Source organism: Oryctolagus cuniculus, chromosome 9 (assembly GCF_964237555.1).
Source record: "Oryctolagus cuniculus chromosome 9, mOryCun1.1, whole genome shotgun sequence".
NCBI classification, from domain to species: domain Eukaryota; kingdom Metazoa; phylum Chordata; class Mammalia; order Lagomorpha; family Leporidae; genus Oryctolagus; species Oryctolagus cuniculus.
Window position 1 is genome coordinate 94734736 of NC_091440.1, and position 17232 is coordinate 94751967.

The window sequence follows — 17232 nt, forward strand, 5'->3', positions numbered from 1 at the left end:
GGCTGGCATGCTGCACCGATCCGAAGCCAGGAGCCAGGTGCCTCCTCCTGGTCTCCCATGCGGGTGCAGGGCCCAAGCACTTGGGCCATCCTCCACTGCCTTCCCAGGCCACAGCAGAGAGCTGGACTGGAAGAGGAGCAACCGGGACCAGAACTTCGTGCCCATATGGGATGCCAGTGCCGCAGGTGGAGAATTAACCAAGTGAGCCACGGCGCTGGCCCAACAAATATTCTTTCCAATCCTTTCTCACTGGAAAGAAGTGTGGCCTCAAGAAGCATTTAGCTTGTGTTGACTCCCTAGGAGCTAATGGCCTGGGGGAGTGTGGAAAGGATAAAATGGATTGGAGATTGGTTTAGGGAAGGTATGACTGTACGTATCAGCATACACTCAAAGCACGAGAAGGCATCTGTCCCAAGGGAATCCTCACTGCCACAGAGGTTGTTTAATAACCCTGCAGAGTGGCCTGTGTTGTGGTGAGGTGGGCTGAGCCACTGCTCGCGATGACAGTGCCCCCTCTCAGAGTGCTATTAAAGTCCCAGCTGCCCCAGTTCCAATCCAGATTCTTCCCCTTAAAGGAAAAGGCAGCAGAAGATGGCCCCAGTGCTTGAGCCACTGTCACCCATGTAGGGGACACAGATGGAATTCCTAGCTCCTTGGCTTTGGGCTGGCCCAGCCCTGGCTTTTAAATTTACTTATTTACATATTTGAAAGAGTTACTGGGAGAGAAAGAGAGACACACACAGGACAGACACAGAAATCTTCCATCTGCTGGTTCATTCCCTAGACGGCTACAGCCAGGAGCTTCTTCCAGGTCTCCCACATACGTAGCAGGGGCCCAAGCACTTGGGCCATCCTTTGCTGTTTTTCCAGGCCATTAACAGGAAGCTGGATCAGAAAAGGAGCAGCCAGAACACAAACCGGTGTCGGCATTACAGGCAGTGGCTTTACCTGCTACTCCACAATGACCCCCTCCAGCCTTGGCTTTTGCCACCATTTGGAGAGTGAACCAGACCTCTCTCTTTCACTGTCTTTTGAGTGAATCAATAATTTAAAAATACTGTAGACATTATGTCCCAGCTGTTCAATCTTCTATGCTTGTCATCTTCATGCTTGCTCAGTGGGATCATTAAAAAAAAAAAAAAAAACCTCCCAAGGCCATGGTGGCAAAATGGATGCCAAAGCTGGGCTAAACCACAGGGCTTTCCCCTCAACAAAGTTAATGATGTGGTTGCTTGAAGGAACCAGACAGCTACTTGTGGAAAGTTGATTACAATAGGTCTCTTGGTAATGGAGGGGCCCATGATTTGTCCTTTCTGCAAGAGCCACTTATGCTGGACTTGGTTTCCCTTAGCCCTCAGGTCTCTCTCGAGCTTAATGAAGGCTCTGCCACTGATGGGGCACCTCACATAACCCTGCTCATCCCCAGAATGCCGCAGTCCATGAAGCACGTGATCCTATCACTCTCAACAATGGTCGAATGAAAAGGAAAGGTGGAGGCTGGGTGGAGTCACACCCTGAAGCCACACTGCCTGGCTGGGACCATGCTCTCGACCAGTGACTAATGTCACCGCCAGAAGCTCACCACTCCCAGAGCGTGCAGGTCTCAAGACCACGGGCAAACATGGACGGGGCTTCGACTTTGCTTCATGATTCTCTTGCAACATTTCTCCTTCCCACCCAGTCACTCTGCTGTGTTAAAACTGAGTTTGGCCCCCGCAAGGGGAAGTTCTTCCTCTGGAGTTCACGGCCCCAGCCCCCTGAATCTGAACTACAGCTGGCAATTTTAGCCTCCTCATGCCACTGGGGAAGTAAATGAGCGCCGAAGCAAGACGTGGGTGGCTTTTTGTGGTCATGACCACTCTTGTTTCTTTACTGGACTCGCACAATAGCCCTCAAGTCCATCTCCCTTCCTCTGCCTTTGTCCCCCAAACCATCCATCGTCTCCGAAGCATGAATCAGAAGGTATCATCTCCGGCTGGCAATGGCTTCCTGCTGCACTTGGAGTAACCGCAGCTCCTCCTTGTGACCTGCTGTGCCCTTTCTGTCCAGCCACAGGCTGCCTTCCAGACTGCTCCTCTTGGAACCCTTCCTTTCAGAGCCCCAGTCACCCTCACTGAACCTTACACACATGGAGTTCCCGCCAGTCCACCACTGAGATTTCTCCTCCCCCAGATCTCGGCCTCCCTGCCTCCTACTCATCTTCAAGTGTCCTCTTCATGGTGAACCTTGGAGAGGTGGCCTTCTCCTCTCCTTCCTACTTCTACCCTCTACCACGTTACCCACATTCAGTTCATCCAGAGCGATCAGTGGTGCCTTAGACAATCCTATGTATTGATTACAGAATCTGTTTAAATGCTGGAAGGTACAGTCATCCCGCAGTGCCTGCGAAGACTGCCTCCAGGACTCCCCTAAGATATCAGAATCTGAGCATGCTTAAGTCCCTTATATGAAATGGCATGAGGGGGGCGGCACTGCAGCATAATAGGCCAAGCCTCCACCTGCAGTGCCAGCATCCCATATGGGCGCCAGTTTGTGTCCCAGCTGCTCCTCTTCCAATCCAGCTCTCTGCTATGTCCTGGGAAAGCAGAAGAAGATAGCCCAAGTGCTTGGGCCCCCGCATTCAGGTGGGAGACCTGGAGGAAGCTCCTGGCTCCTGGCTTCATTTTGGCATAGCTCTGGCCATTGTGGCCATTTGGGTAATGAACCAGTGGATGGAAGACCTCTCTCTGTCTCTCCCTCCCTCTCTCTCTGTAACTCTATCTTCCAAATGAATAAATAAGTAAATAAATAAATAAAAATCTTTTTAAAATGGCATAATGAGAGCAGGAGTTTGGCCTACCAGTTAAGATGCCTGTATCTCATATTGGAGTACCTGGGTTTAGTATCTGACTCCTGCTCCCAATTCCAGCTTCCTGCTAATGTAGACCCTGGGAAGCAGCAGTATGGCTCAAGTAACTGAGTCCCTGACACTCATGTGGGAGACCTGGATTGCGGTTTCTTCATTGCCCAGCCCAGCCCAGCTATCACAGGAGTTTGGGGAGTAAACCAGTGAACCAGCTCCCTCTGACTTTTTATTTTTTTTCCAGTGGCATAGTATTTGCATAGAACTTACACAATTCTTCTGACTTCTTCAATATTTCAATTACTTATAATACCTGATACCATGTAAATACTATGTAATTAGCTATTATACTGAATTGTTTAGGAAATGACAAACCAAAAAAAGTCTACATGTTCAGTACAGAGGCATTTTTTTCCCTATTTTTTTTAAATATTTGGTTTTTTATTTATTTGAATGTCAGAGTTACACAGAGAGAAGGAGAGGCAGAGAGAGAGAGAGAGAGAGAGAAAGTCTTCCATCCGCTGGTTCACTCCCCAGTTGGCTGCAACGGCCAGAGCTGCGTCGATCCGAAGCTAGGAGCCAGGAGCTTCTTCCGGGTCTCTGACGTGGATGCAGGGGCCCAAGGACTTGGGCCATCTCCTACCACTTTCCATTTTCTACTGCTTTCCCAGGCCACAGCAGAGAGCCGGATTGGAAGTGGAGCAGCTGGGTCTTGAACCGGCGCCCATATGGGATGCCAGTGCTTCAGGCCAGGGCGTTAACCCACTATGCCACAGCGCCTGCCCCCCCTAATTTTTTTTTAAGATTTATTTTTGTTTCTTTGAAAGGCAGACTTACGGAGAGGGAGAGACAGAGAGACAGATCTTTCATCTGGTTTACTCCCCAAACAGTTACAATCGTCTGGGCTAGGCCAGGCTGAAGCCTGGAGACAGGAACTCCACCAGGGTCTCCCACATGGGTGGCAGGGGCTCAAACATTTGGGCCATCTTCAGCTGCAGTCTCAGGTCCAACCGAGAGCTGGATCTGATATGGAGCAGCTGGGACTTTGATGGGATGCTGGCATCAGAGGCAGCGGCTTAACCCACTCTGCCACAATGCTAGCTCAATTTTCCCAGTATTTTCAATCCATGGTTGGTTCAATCTATGGATGTGGAACCCGTGGATATGCAGAGGTGACTATGGATTTTCTTGTGATGCTGAGTTCTTTGCTGTATCCCACAGGAGAGAGACGGTCTGGGCTCGTAGGTAATGCTCCACACATTTTCGAAAATTGACTGACTGTTGACTAATAGAACGAAAGGTGACTATGGCTACTATAAGCAAGATGGACCATGAGCAGCTCCGAAACTTACAGGTCTGTACCACTTCAGCTAGCAGAGAGCCCTATCAGGGAAGGTGATGGGAGAGACCAGGGAGCAGGCAAAAGGGAACATTATGAGCAGAGCCAGAACTACCTGCTGTAGGCTGGTATTAGCTTCAGTGCCCCCAAAGGCTTGGCCCCAGGGCGATGCTAAGCTGGATAATTACCTGTGGCTGTCGAGAGATGCTTCCTTTTAGGATGGCATGTATGTGTGCATACAATTTAATTTCTCTGTTGATCCTCTTCGCCCTTTGGATCACTGGCTGACATATGCCTTGGGTTAGAAGCACTGAAAAGCACTGTGACAACACTGGGGCAGGGTTGGTTATAAGGCAGGGGGTCTAGACACGGAGATGCGTGCTTAACTGAAAAAGCTATGGGTTGTATTCTTCCAGCTAGAGAGCCAGAGGGTTATCAATGACACAGGCAATCAGTGCATGTTAGAGTGGCTCCCTTCTGGAGAACGCCCTCTGCCTTGCTTTATTTTTCTCTATAGCAGCACTCACCCCCATAAACGCTTACTTGGTTACTTATCATCCTCTCATTAGGATGTAAGTGATTTGAAGGGGCTTTGTTTTATTCACTGCCGTCACCTGGTTTGCAGGAAGCACTCTGCAGTTACTGTATAAACGAACAAATGCTCACAGGCATGCAGGACCTGCCTAGAATCTACTCCTCTGTTTTATCTGCTAATTTATTTATTTTTGCCTGAAAAACAGAGAGACAGAGATCTTTCATCAGCTGCTTCACTCCCCAAATGTCTGTAACATAAGGTAGGGGCACAGGAGACTGTGGGTGGCAGGGACCACCATCTGCTGCCTCCCAGGGTGCACATTAGCAGAAAGCTGGATCAGAAGCTGAGGAGCCAGGACTGGAAGCAGACACTCCAGTATGGGCTGTGGGCAACCCAAGCAGTGACTTCACAATTGTGCCAAATGCTCACCCCATCAAGAAATGATTTTTAAGGTTCTATTTCTATCTCACACTGATGTGGTTTGTCTTAAGCAATATGGGATGTGTGTTTCTCAAGTGATGACTTAACTGCTAAGCCATACATCCATCCCTCTATTCCTCTTTCTAACACCACCTGATTTCCTTTGGGAGAATGACCTCTGCTCTACTGCATTCAGTCACAGCAGACAGGGAAGGCAAGGGGTCCCTGGACGCACCCAATCCTTCTCCCTGTGCCAGTGGTAGACATGGTACCCAAGCTCCTCCATCCTGGGACTCTGACTCTTGGGTGAGTGACAGAAGGGCCAGCTGGCCTTCTCTCATCCCCAGGGGTTATATCCTGGCCAGTCCTCCACACCTACCTGCTTGCAGTTCCCCAGCTCCTAGGAGCAGCCTAGATTACTGTTCATGTCCTGGCCTGGTTTCCCAGCTACCCCATCTACTCTGGGAGCACCTGATGCCCTTCCAAACCATTCTCCTCTAGTCTATACTAGCCAGAGTTGGTTTTGCTGCTTTTCAACAAAAGAACCCTAAAATTAAAAAAAAAATTCTTAAAAAAACAAGACAGTATTACAGAAAACACAACATGAACTGTTTGTAAGTGTGGGGGTTGAAGAAGCCCTTTACATTCCCAAAACCCTCAAAACACTATTTTCATTTCTGTCTAGTCTCTAAAAGTCTTGACCATCTCAGGAAACTTCAAAAATCATGAAGAAAAATAGAATGGAAAGACAGGTTTATTTTGGTGCCAAGAAAAAAGTGAAATCCAGGCAGTTTTTTCCATCATACACATTTTCCATGAATGTTTTGAAGATTCCTGAGATATGCACATGTTGTAGATGGTTATGATCATGGTCTATATTTTTGGTTGAATTATGTCTCCTCCAAAAACCAGGAGTCCTCCCTTCCAGTATCCAAGAACTGACCGTGTTATAGGAAAAGTAGTCTTTGTAGATGACCAAGTTAAGATGAAGACCTTAGGGCAGGCCCACATCCAGTGAGACTGGAGACCTCCTAAAAGGAGAAAGCTGGACACAGAAAAGGCTGTGGGAGCAGAAAGCAGAGATCCGAGGCTGCTGTTGCGATGTAGTGGGTAAAGCTGCCGTCTGCAAAGCCAGAATCCCATGTGGGTGCTGGTTCATGTCCTGGCTGCTCCACTTCCAACCCAGCATGCCTGCAAATGGCGTGGGGAAGGCAACAGAAGATAGCCCCAAGTATCTGAGTCCCCGCTGCCCAGGTGGGAGACCTGGATGAAGCTCTGGCTCCTGGCTTCAGCCTGACCCAGCCCTGGCTGTTGTGGCCATCTGGGGAGTGAACCAGTGGATGGAAGATCTCTCAGTCTCTCTTTCTGTAATTCTTTCAAATAAATACATCATTGTGGGGGGAAAAAAACGAAAACAGAGATCCAGAGCATACACCTCCTAACCAAGTGTGCCAGAGGCTACCTGGAGCTGGGCGGGGGGTGGGGGGTGGGGTGGGTGGTTGGAACAGACAGAGGGACAGCCCTGTGACACTGTGATCTCAGAGTGCTAGCCCGGTTCTTCTTGGCCTCTCTGGCTGCAGGAAGCAAGGTGTGCAGACACCACGAGAGGAGCCAACTTGTCAGACTCATCAGCGCACCCACCCCTGACATCTGACGACACTCTTCTCCCAAGACCAGCCTTCCTCACGGCCTGGCCCTCACCGGGCCAGTGGGGGAAGGGTGTGGGAGCCCCTGCCTGCCTCGGGCTACCCGGCAACAGTCCCTGAGACAGCTCCAATGCAGTCTCCGCAAGGGCCCTCTGAGACTCACTGTTGGACGCTCGCATCTGCCGCCGGCGTCCCACGCGGTCCAGCCCGATGGGCGTGCTCTGGGAAAAGGTGAAGGGCCGGAGCCGGGCCGACACGGCCTTGTAGGGTGGCACCTGGTGTGCGGGCACCGGCGGCCTGGCTGCTGGCTGCAAAAGGAAAGCAAACGGTTGTGAGGAGGTGCCAGGAAGTCACAGCTCCTGCGAGCATCGCACACGCAGCGTTCTCGCCTCGAAGCCACTCACAGATGTTTCTCCAAATCCTGCCGAGCTGCGGGCTGCACTAACGCTCAGGCAGTTGTTAGCAGTCATTATCAGCTCACAAGCTCGGGCCTTCAGCATCACTTGTCAGCCACCGACGTGCCAATGGGGAGCACTGAGGGAGAGCACTTGGGTCTGCGAGAGCAGAGGTCACTCTTGGAAGAGGCACTGTTCTCACACCCATGCGGGGTCAGATGGGCAAGGGCATGCCTTCCTAGGGGCAGCCTCTGGAAGGAAGGAAGCAGGGCCCGGGCCTCAAGCCCCAGCTGGGATGACAGGTGCACCCTCGGGTATTTATTCAGCCTCATCTCAGCCATGCTTGCAGAGCCTGGACCAGCACTGGTGGGAACAATTCTCACTTGCCTACGTGAGCACCACCAAGAAGAGCTGGTTGCTTATGTATTGCCCCAGGGTTATCCATATTGCCCTTCTGATTTTCCATATTAACGATCGCAAGAACTCAGCATCAAGACCCAGTTCTTGCTTTTCTTAAGATGTTTCCACCCAACTCCCTCAACTGGGTTACAGTGCAGAGAGGTAATCTGTAAGTGCTTTAGATTCAGCCTCTACTGTGTTTTGAGTTAGAGTAGATTACATTTTGTGTCAGTTTAGAATTATTTCTTAATAGGTAGCGACTCTTAAAACATTCCTAAAGATGTTAAGGTGTTCTTCAACTTGATCTGCTCTTACCTTAAAAAGTCAATGCAACTCAATGGAATTAAACGGGAGTTGCTGATGCTTTCCATAAACAAGGCATTGTGGTCAAGGTTCACAAGAAGGGAATCGTGCAATCCACGACTCATTCACGGGTCTCCCTTTAAGGGAATTTTACAGGTCATGTACAACGACAGCTAGCAGGCTTTAAAAATGAAACTGAGCACACACATTACTCATACGCTGTTCTGTGAACATCTGACCACAGCCAGGGTATTAGCCTTGTCAAACAAGTATAAACTACACCAGGACAGGGCATTTAAAAATAAGTGCTTTGTTTCCTCCAAGTGCTCACTTAGTGCATGACAAGTCCTTGTTGAATTACTAAAATATACGAAGGCATCAATAGTAAGTGTTTACTGTCAAACCAGCTGCAAAGACACAACTCAAAAGTAAAAAGTAGGAAAAAAAAAAAGCATTATTACTTCCTTATCTCCTAAAAAAGTCATCTATTTCCTCTTCACTTTTTTCTTATCTTACATTTTAACAACAGACAGCACTTTCTTTTTCAAAGATGACTTCTTCTAGGAAGCTCCCGGAATAAACCGTGCTGCTACCTTCCCTAGGTTAAGAGCTCAGGTTATTGGGAGACAAGAGCGACCTAGCTTCACCCACTGGAGACCCCAGGAAAGGAAGGAGATTAGTAAGAGGTGTCCAAACGTGGGAGAGTTAGTCTGAACCCATGCACGTGTTTCAAGTCAGGCAGAAAAGGTGGTGAGCAGACGGCGACATCCTTGAGGAAGAGAGGAGAGAGCACAGGCAGCTTCCTGTTTAGTGCGAGGCAGCAGAACAAAGGCCAGGAAGCTGGAGGGTCTCGGCTGCCTTTGGTGGAGGCACACAGGGTCTTACTTGGGTTAGAAGATTCTCGATTTCCTCTGTCTGGCTGTTCCCATAGAAGCTGACCCCCCCGATCACGGAAATGGGGCGTCTTCTCCGGCCTCCCTTGGTGCAGGCTGCTGGAGTGTTCTGGTCTGCAGGCCTGGGGGCCGTCATGCTGGCTGGGGGGGCCCCATCCACACAGTCCTCGCCCTGGGGATCCGCAGCAATCGCGTCTTCAGGAATGGACAAGCTTCGGCTGGCCAACTGGCCGTAGTCGGAGAGTGGCCGCGGCCTGGCCCGCCTCCCGGAGCCCCATCTCCGCCTGGTGACTCTCTGGGCCTCGGTCCTTTCCTCATCCTGTGATGAGCCTCGCCTCCAGGTGTCATCAGTAACAACCTTGTCAAAGGCGAACAAGTTAGGTGAGCTCCACGATCCAGGGAGGTATTAGCAAAGAACAAAGCCGGCTGCCTCCCCTCCCACCCTCCTCCTTGGCCCGGCCATAAGGCTTTCTTGATTTACTTGTTTATTTAAAAACAGTTATTTGTGTAACAGAAAGCCAAGGCACAACGAACACATGGATGAAAATGATTGATTCCAGGCTGAATTACAACCACAATTTAAATTGTGATATTTGGTGACCCATGATGATCAAGGTCAAAGACAAAGGGAAAGTCAGCACCATTGTGAGTTAATAAAATGAGCTTGCAACTATGGGCAGCATTTCCCTCCAAATGCATAACAACAGCATGCAGGGCTGGCAGGCCTGCCAAAGGAATGAATGTGAAATGCTACCCATGGCTGCACCGAGGTGTCTTCTTTCAATACCGTGCACGACTTAAAAACAGAAGGTACCTTAAGAAGATTAAGTCCAGGGCTGGGAGGTGGGGTCCCGGTGCTCAGGCGGACAGCCTCGGAGCAGCGGTGTGAAGGGGGAGGGCAATGAACTGGGGTTCAATGAAATAGACTCCACTCCCCACCAGCTGTGTGAGCTTGCACAAGACACAGCTAACCTCGGTGGCTCCCAGATTTCATACTGAACAATCCCACAGCTCACGAGTATACGATCACACTGTGTCATTTCTCAACTCCTATTTTCAGAGAGACCATGCCGTGCATTAGACAATCATGAGGGATGCATGGGGCAGATGTGCGCATCTGGGCCAAGAGCTAGAAGTGTAACCCCAGCCAGGCTGCTTAAATTCCATGATTTGGTTCTGTAACTGTTCAGTGGGGAAATAACAGGGACCTGTCAGGATGGAGCATGGTCATAGTAACTTAGAGCTTATCAGTTGGAGTTAATTACTGCTTTCCAAAAAGCTAGGCCATGGCAGCAATTGGGTTCCTGCCATCCATGTGGGAGACTTGATTGAGTTCTAGGTTCCCAGCTCCCGGCCTGGCTGGGCCCCATCCCAGCCCCAGCTGCTGCAGGCATTTGGGGATTGAACAAGCAGACTGGGGCTGTTTCTCTGTCTCTCTCAAATACATTTATACACACACACAAACACACACACACAAGTATATGGCCCTGCATATATATGTGTGTGTGTGTGTGTGTGTGTGTGTGTGTATCTATACGTAGACATAAAAGAAGCAATGCCAAGGAGTATCCATCCCGAGGGGACTGACAGGACAGGGCTCTTCTGGGAAGACTCCTCTATGTCCTGCTACTAAGGAGGAATGTGCAGAGACCTGTGGCAGCAGAGCCAGCCACAGGCAGAGCAGGGCACCTGTGAGGCAGGCTGAGTGCCTGCAGTTCCTCCGTCCCTATTCATTATTCAACAATACAAACAAAAAAGGCCATCAGGCCACAGGCACATGAAGGGGCAACCAGAACAGCCAGAGAGGCTGAGTGTGTGTGACAGCAGGGCAGGCGGCAAGTGCACCTGGAGGTGGCCCCAGTGGGCGTGGAAAAACTAAGTGGCTGTGGCCCAAGAAGACACACCTCATGTCCATGGCAACGGAGACCTGAATTTCTAATTTCCAGTCTGCTATGTTTAGCCTTTCCCTAAGCCAGCCATCTACGTCCATGGGTTCCACACGTGTGGATCAAAAATAGTCAGGGAAGTCAGATATCAACATAGACACATTAAAGAAAATTCAACAAAAATTTAAAAATAAAGAAAATATATGGAAAAATAAGTGTACTGAACATACAGACTTTTTTCTTGTCTTTATTCCCCCAAACCCTATTTATTTATTTATTTATTTTTTTAAATTTTTTTTTTTTTTTGATAGGCAGAGTGGACAGTGAGAGAGAGAGACAGAGAGAGAAAGGTCTTCCTTTGCCGTTGGTTCACCCTCCAATGACCGCCGCTGCAGCCGGCGCACCGCGCTGATCCGATGGCAGGAGCCAGGATCCAGGTGCTTTTCCTGCCCCCAAACCCTATTTATATAGCATTAGGTAGTATAAGGAATCTAGAGATGATGTAAAGTGTAGAGGAGGCCATGTGTAGATTTACAGAAGGGACTTGAGCATCCGAGGGTGCTGGCGTCCCCGGGGGTCCTAGGGCCAATCCCTGGGGACACCGGGAGGCATGATCAAGTTTGACAAAGATGCAAGGAAGCTGCAGGGATTTAAAGATCTACTCCAATGCACTCGGTTTTCAAGTTAAGAAAGCGGAGTCCTAAAGCAGTGAGTTGACTCCCCCAGGGCAGCACGTCCAGTCACTGGACACAAAGCCTGGAAACAGCTGGCCTCCTAGTGGCAGCTCCAGACATTCCCCCAGTGCACAGTGCACATCGTTGCTGCTCCAAAGAAAATCCGCTGAGTCCTCCCCACCTCCACTCACCCTGCCATCTGATCTACTGACTCCTACAGCCCGGATGCCGTCTTCCACTGAGGCACACTGCAGGGTCTGGAATATGCCCCTGTGGTACAGAGATTCCTCGGAGCTGAAGCACTGCAGAATAGGCTTTTTGTTTGTTTGTTTGTTCCTGCACTCTGCTATCTGGATAAAAGTAGAACCTTCTAAGAACTCAACTGTCATAAATCCCGTCCTGGGAGTCTCTGGGGGCCAGGGAGAGAGGAGGAGCCATTTCTTTTTCTTTTTCTTTTCTTTTCTTTCTTTCTTTTTTTTTTTTTTTTTGACAGGTAGAGTTATAGACTGAGAGAAAGAGAAAGGTCTTCCTTCCATTGGTTCACCCCCGCAAATGGCCACTACGGCCGGCGCTGTGCCAGGAGCCAGGAGCCAGGTGCTTCTTCCTGGTCTCCCATGCAGGTGCAGAGGCCCAAGCACCTAGGCCATCCTTCACTGCCACAGCAGAGAGCTGGACTGGAAGAGAAGCAACCAGGACTAGAACCCGGCACCCATATGGGATGCCGGGGCCACAGGCAGAGGATTAACCAAGTGAGCCACGGTGCTGGCCCTGAAGGAGCCATTTCTAAACACTCCATCTCCATCTACTCCCCTAAAGACACAGTCTTTCACCTTTCCTACTGTCATTCATTTGCTTTCTCCTAAGTTTCCTTCTCTCCTGTCCCTTCCACTATGAAGACAATACGTAACCCTCAAATTCTAGCTGCCTTCTTGAGTCACGCTGTCTGTGAACTCTCTCTCTCTCTCTCACACACACACACATACACTCAGGAATAAACACCTGCCTTTTCTTTTCCTAATCTTACACTTGTCTGTTTAATTCACAGGCCCCCAAGAACTGCATCTAGGGGCAAGGAAAAGTTTTTCCTCCCCAGCAACACCATGGTAAAATATCAGAGAAATCACAGAAAACAGTATTTTGCATTACGTACGAAACACGGATTATTACAGATGGTTTAAATAAATTACTGTATCAAATGGCACAGACAACTTGAATACACAGTGAGAATACGTTCATTTCTATTACCACCCTGTGAGAAGACACCAGCAAGGAGTAGTTTAACTGCTCACAAATGTAGAAGCAGTGATTCGGTTGTTTTTAGATATTTTTTTTGGTTTGCATTCGTTTTCTTATTGCAATTATACAACATACAGCCTGCTTTTTCCCTTTATTTATTTATTTTTTTTTGGGGGGGGGAGGCAGTTGTTTGTTTTGTTTCCACTGATGTTGAAATAAGGAAGTACTCCAGGAAGGCACACAGGCTGGGTAAGGCAGGTATGCCCAAAGCAGGCCACACGCGGAGGTGGAGAGGCTGCGGACTAATCCTCCAACGCCATCGGGCCTCAGTGTCAGCTGCCGCCCCGGCACAGGGCAACGCCTACCCAAACCAACCGTGAGTCTAGTTTCCGGATTTCTAGAGCTCCACTGAAAACATAAGGGGAGAAAACACCCTCTGTAAAAGGCCCTGCGTGTTCTAGGAACTGCAGAACCCAGGTAACAGGGCAATCACAAAGCGGAAATGTCCACTTCACTCCCGGGAAAAATGCAGAGGGGAGGAGCAGGGCAGCCTTTCAGATTTAAGCTCCCGTTCAGGCACCGTTCTCAGCCAGAAGGGAGCTAGCCAGCCTCCTCAGCAAACAGATCTGAACCTTGATGGATATCCTGAAACGGAGTCTTTGGAGGTAAAGTTAAGTCCTGACTGTGGTTATCTTGAACTCCAAACACACACGCCCCTCCCCCCTGCAAACGCTCCCCACCCCCTCCCACCCCCCCAGCAGAGAGCCTACCTTGGACTGGGCCATGGGCAGCGGTGCCCCACAGACACACTGCAGGAACAAGCAATGAACCATGTCCATGGCTCTCGGCAGTCTTTCTTGCCTTTAAAACTCTACAGCCGGAGACCTACGTGGCCATCTCAGAGCCCTGCCTCGTCCAATCCAACAGTCTCAGCTTGGGATCACTCAGGGCCCTATAAGCTTGACTGGTTAATTCACACCCTAGTCATAAACGTTTGTAAACAGACTTTTTGGTGGAGTCACTGTTCTTTTAACTCTTGCATCCCTGAGCACTTTCAAAGCACTTTCCCTGCTCAGTAAGACCCATTTGCTTCCTCTACAAGATTTCTTTGTTCAGTTTGCGAAAATAGAGAACCAATACCAACTTGTCACCCCCTGTTAGACCCTCTAAGCCTTTTTTTTTGAAACCACAGGAAAAGCAAACAATTAACCCAAGGGGGAAAAAAAGAAAGAGTCATATGAAATAATTTGATTTCCCATATATGCAATTCAGAAGCCTGACCCACAGTCAATATACAGGGTCAGAGAGCAAGTGTTAGGGGGGGAGTTGTGTCCCCCAAAAAAGATAAGTGGGAGGCCTAACCTCAGATACCTGTGAACATTATTGTATTTAGAGATGGGATCTTTGCAGACAAAATCAGGTTAAAAATGAAGTCTCCGTGGGTTAGGCGGGTTCGAATCCAACAGCTGAGGTCCTTGTAAAAGGAGGGAAATGTCGATGTGGACCTACACAAGAGGAAGCAAGCCACGAGAGTAGGGGAAGGGGCCAGAACAATGCTGCTGCAAGCTAAGCAAGAGCGGGGCAGCCAGCCGCCACCTGGAGCTGGGGCAGGTGTACAGTCCGCCCCCGGAGCCCTGCAGACGCTGCTGCCCCCGAGCACTGCGAGAGAACGAAACACCCAGTGTTGGGAGCACTAACCCTAGGGGATGGACAGGTCAGACGACTAAGTGATTCAGAAGACAGCTCTGTAAACTAGGAAATTAAAAACGCTCTGTGACGATTTGTAAAGTAAATACAGCAGAAGACTTGGAAAGCACACAGGTGTTCTGAAGAGGCATATCAGGAATTCACCGCCCAGGTTTTCCCGGGGCTCCAGGGTCCCAGATCCCGACACGGGATTCAGGAACAGCCACAGAAATGGAAGCGAGAAGGGAAAGCATTTGACAACCAACGCAGAGAGGGCTGCGACAATGGCAGGAATGAAAGCAGGGGTTTCTGAATGCCTACAACGTGCCAGACCTGTGCCAGGTGCACGTTTCCTGGTTTAACCTTCACAGTCACTCTGTGGAGGCAGGCACTATCCACAAGTAACTGACCGAGACATTGCAGCTCAAATAAATACACAGAGCCAGAAGGGGCGGGACCTCTCCATCCGTCTGATTTCTAACCCCCTGTCCTTTCTGCTGCCCACTGCAAGTCCTTGGCATATACATGGACAGGAGGGAAGCAGAACACCGTGGACATTCCTTCCCTTAGTTGAGGGGGCTTCGTGGAGGAGGGAAGGCTCTGATAACGGGTGCCCCAGGCAACCGGGGGAAACCTACAGACACTTTCTCAGAAGCACATTTTTAAATGCATAAAATGAAACAGGAGCGTAAAGACGCCAGTGGCTTAATCCTCTGTACCACAACACCCGCCCCTTAAATGCTCTTTGATCTTAATTTTTACAGGAAAGCTTGAGAAGAGAAAATGAGAACCAGAGAAAAGCATGTAAATACTCGGTTTCGTAGCCATGAAATTAAAACTTCCCCAAGAGAATACTAAAATTTTACCTTTGTGTATTTTAGGACTTCGGCATGGCTTATTGTGCCTTTGCTATTCTCAAATTAAAATAAGGCACTAACAGAAAATAATAGGAGCCAGCCTTGTGGTTCAATGGGTTAAGCCACTGCTTATGACACCACATCCCATATCAGAGTGCCAGTTCAAACCTTAGCTACTCGGCTTTCCATCCAGCTTCTTGCTCTTGTACCTGAGAGGCAGCAGCTAACAGGCCAAGTACTTGGGAGACCTGGATGTAGTTCCTGGCTCCTGGCTTCAGCCTGGCCTAGCCCTAGCTGTTGCAGCATTTGGGAAGTGAACCAGTGGATGGAAGATCTTTCTCTCTCTGTCACTCTCTTTTTCACATAAATAACTTTTTAAAAAGAGAGAAAAAAGAAAACTTTGGTGAATATCTTATGATACCAGTTCATATAATTTCATCTAAGTATTTCATAAGCTTTATTTTTTTTGAAGATTTATTTATTTGAAAGTTAGAATTACACACAGAGAGAGGTCTTCCAACCCCTGGTTCACTCCCCATTTGGCCGCAATGGCCAGAGCTGTGCCTATCTGAAGCCAGGAGCCAGGAGCTTCTTCTGGGTCTTCCATGCGGATGCAGGGGCCCAAGGACTTGGGCCATCTTCTACTGCTTTCCCAGGCCACAGCAGAGAGCTGGATTGGAAGTGGAGCAGCCAGGTCTCGAACCGGCGCCCATATGGGATGCTGGCACTGCAGGCGGGGGCTTTACCCACTACACCACAGCGCCAGCCCCGTAAGCTTTCTTTTTAAAAACCTGTATTGCCAGGAGACTGGAACTCCATCCACATCAGTGGCAGGGGACCAGGCCCTTGAGACATCATCCACTGGCTCCTCAAGCTCATGAACAAGAAGCTGTATGAGAAGCACCCCAGCCAGGACTGGAACTGCCACTCTGCTGTAGGACGTATCCCAAGTGGCAGCCTTACCCTCTGTGCCACAATGCTCGCTCCTCATAAACTGTAGAGAGCTCAATATGCAGAGTATTAATATGAATGGTGTATAACTTATAGCTGAATAAATGGTTATTATGGTAATTTGTTTAATTTTTTTTTTAACTTGAGAGACAGAGAGAGAACTCTCATCTACTGGCTGACTTCTCAAATACCTACAATAATCTTAAAGCCAGGAACAGGGAACTCAGTCCAGTTCTCCCATGTAGCTGGCAGAAATCTAACAACCTGAGGCATCAGCTGCCGCCTCCCATGGTGCACATTAGCAGCAAGTGGGAACTGGGAGCCACGATGAGATTCCAGCCCAGACGCACTGAGATGGGGGATGTGGCATCCCCACTAAGGTGGCTCTAACTGCTGGGCCAAAGGTGCAAACCTGTGGTCATTTCTATACAAGCTAGCAACGAGATGCTCACTCAGGCACACAGGTTTGTGACTCTGTCTCCCTCTGCCCCACAGTTTTTAAAGTCAAAATCCTATTTGGTGACATTTCACGGCAGAAAAACTACTCTAGAAATGAGCCACTGGAAAGTTAAAAACCCACATGCATGTTTAACTTTCACAGTTTTAGAAACCATCTCAGAGGCTGTTTTTCAAGTTTACAGAGTCCCACGGCCTGTCAAAAGTTGCACACCCATTCAGAAATACTGTGAAACTTTCCACTGGCGAAGGAGTACATTATGTAATCGGGAGCACAAGCGAGTGGAAATTTATTTTCAAAAGTTTGAAAATGACTCAGTTGTTAAAGTAAAAAGCTACTTTCATATTTAGACTCATGATCTGAATTTCTATGGTTTAAGATTTCAGCAACAGATTTTTTTCTCTATGAATTTTTCTCCTGATAAAAGAAAAAACAAATGACATAAACTATAAACACTCTAGGAAGACTTAAACTCACACAAAAGTTGGTCCCAGGGCCTTACGTACAAAATCCTCATTCATACAAGTTGCTTATATAAATTGGTACAGTATTTTCATAGATCCTGATCACATTCATATTCTTTAAATCCTCTCTAGATTACATATACTCCTGATATAATGCAATTGCTATGTAAACATTTGTTATACTGTATTGTATGGAGACTCATGACAAACAAAAACTACACGTGTTCAGTACAGATTTGCTTTGCAAAT

At 48.7% G+C, this 17232-nt stretch overlaps 1 protein-coding gene across 6 annotated transcripts in view; it reads right to left on the reverse strand.

Annotated features, from left to right (window-relative positions):
* SPATA13 (spermatogenesis associated 13) overlaps positions 1-17232 on the reverse strand; it is a 371963-nt gene that overhangs the window by 57640 nt on the left and 297091 nt on the right. For 4 of the 6 annotated variants that reach the window (XM_070049160.1, XM_051850708.2, XM_070049159.1 and 1 more), the window contains 2 exons: positions 8765-9130; positions 6946-7090 (listed from right to left, as the gene is read on the reverse strand). In XM_070049160.1, the coding sequence (XP_069905261.1) occupies positions 6946-7090; positions 8765-9130 (511 nt within the window). Of the gene's footprint in view, positions 1-6945; positions 7091-8764; positions 9131-13338; positions 15396-17232 lie in introns of those variants that run through there. The other 2 variants (XM_070049163.1, XM_070049162.1) reach the window with 2 other exon arrangements.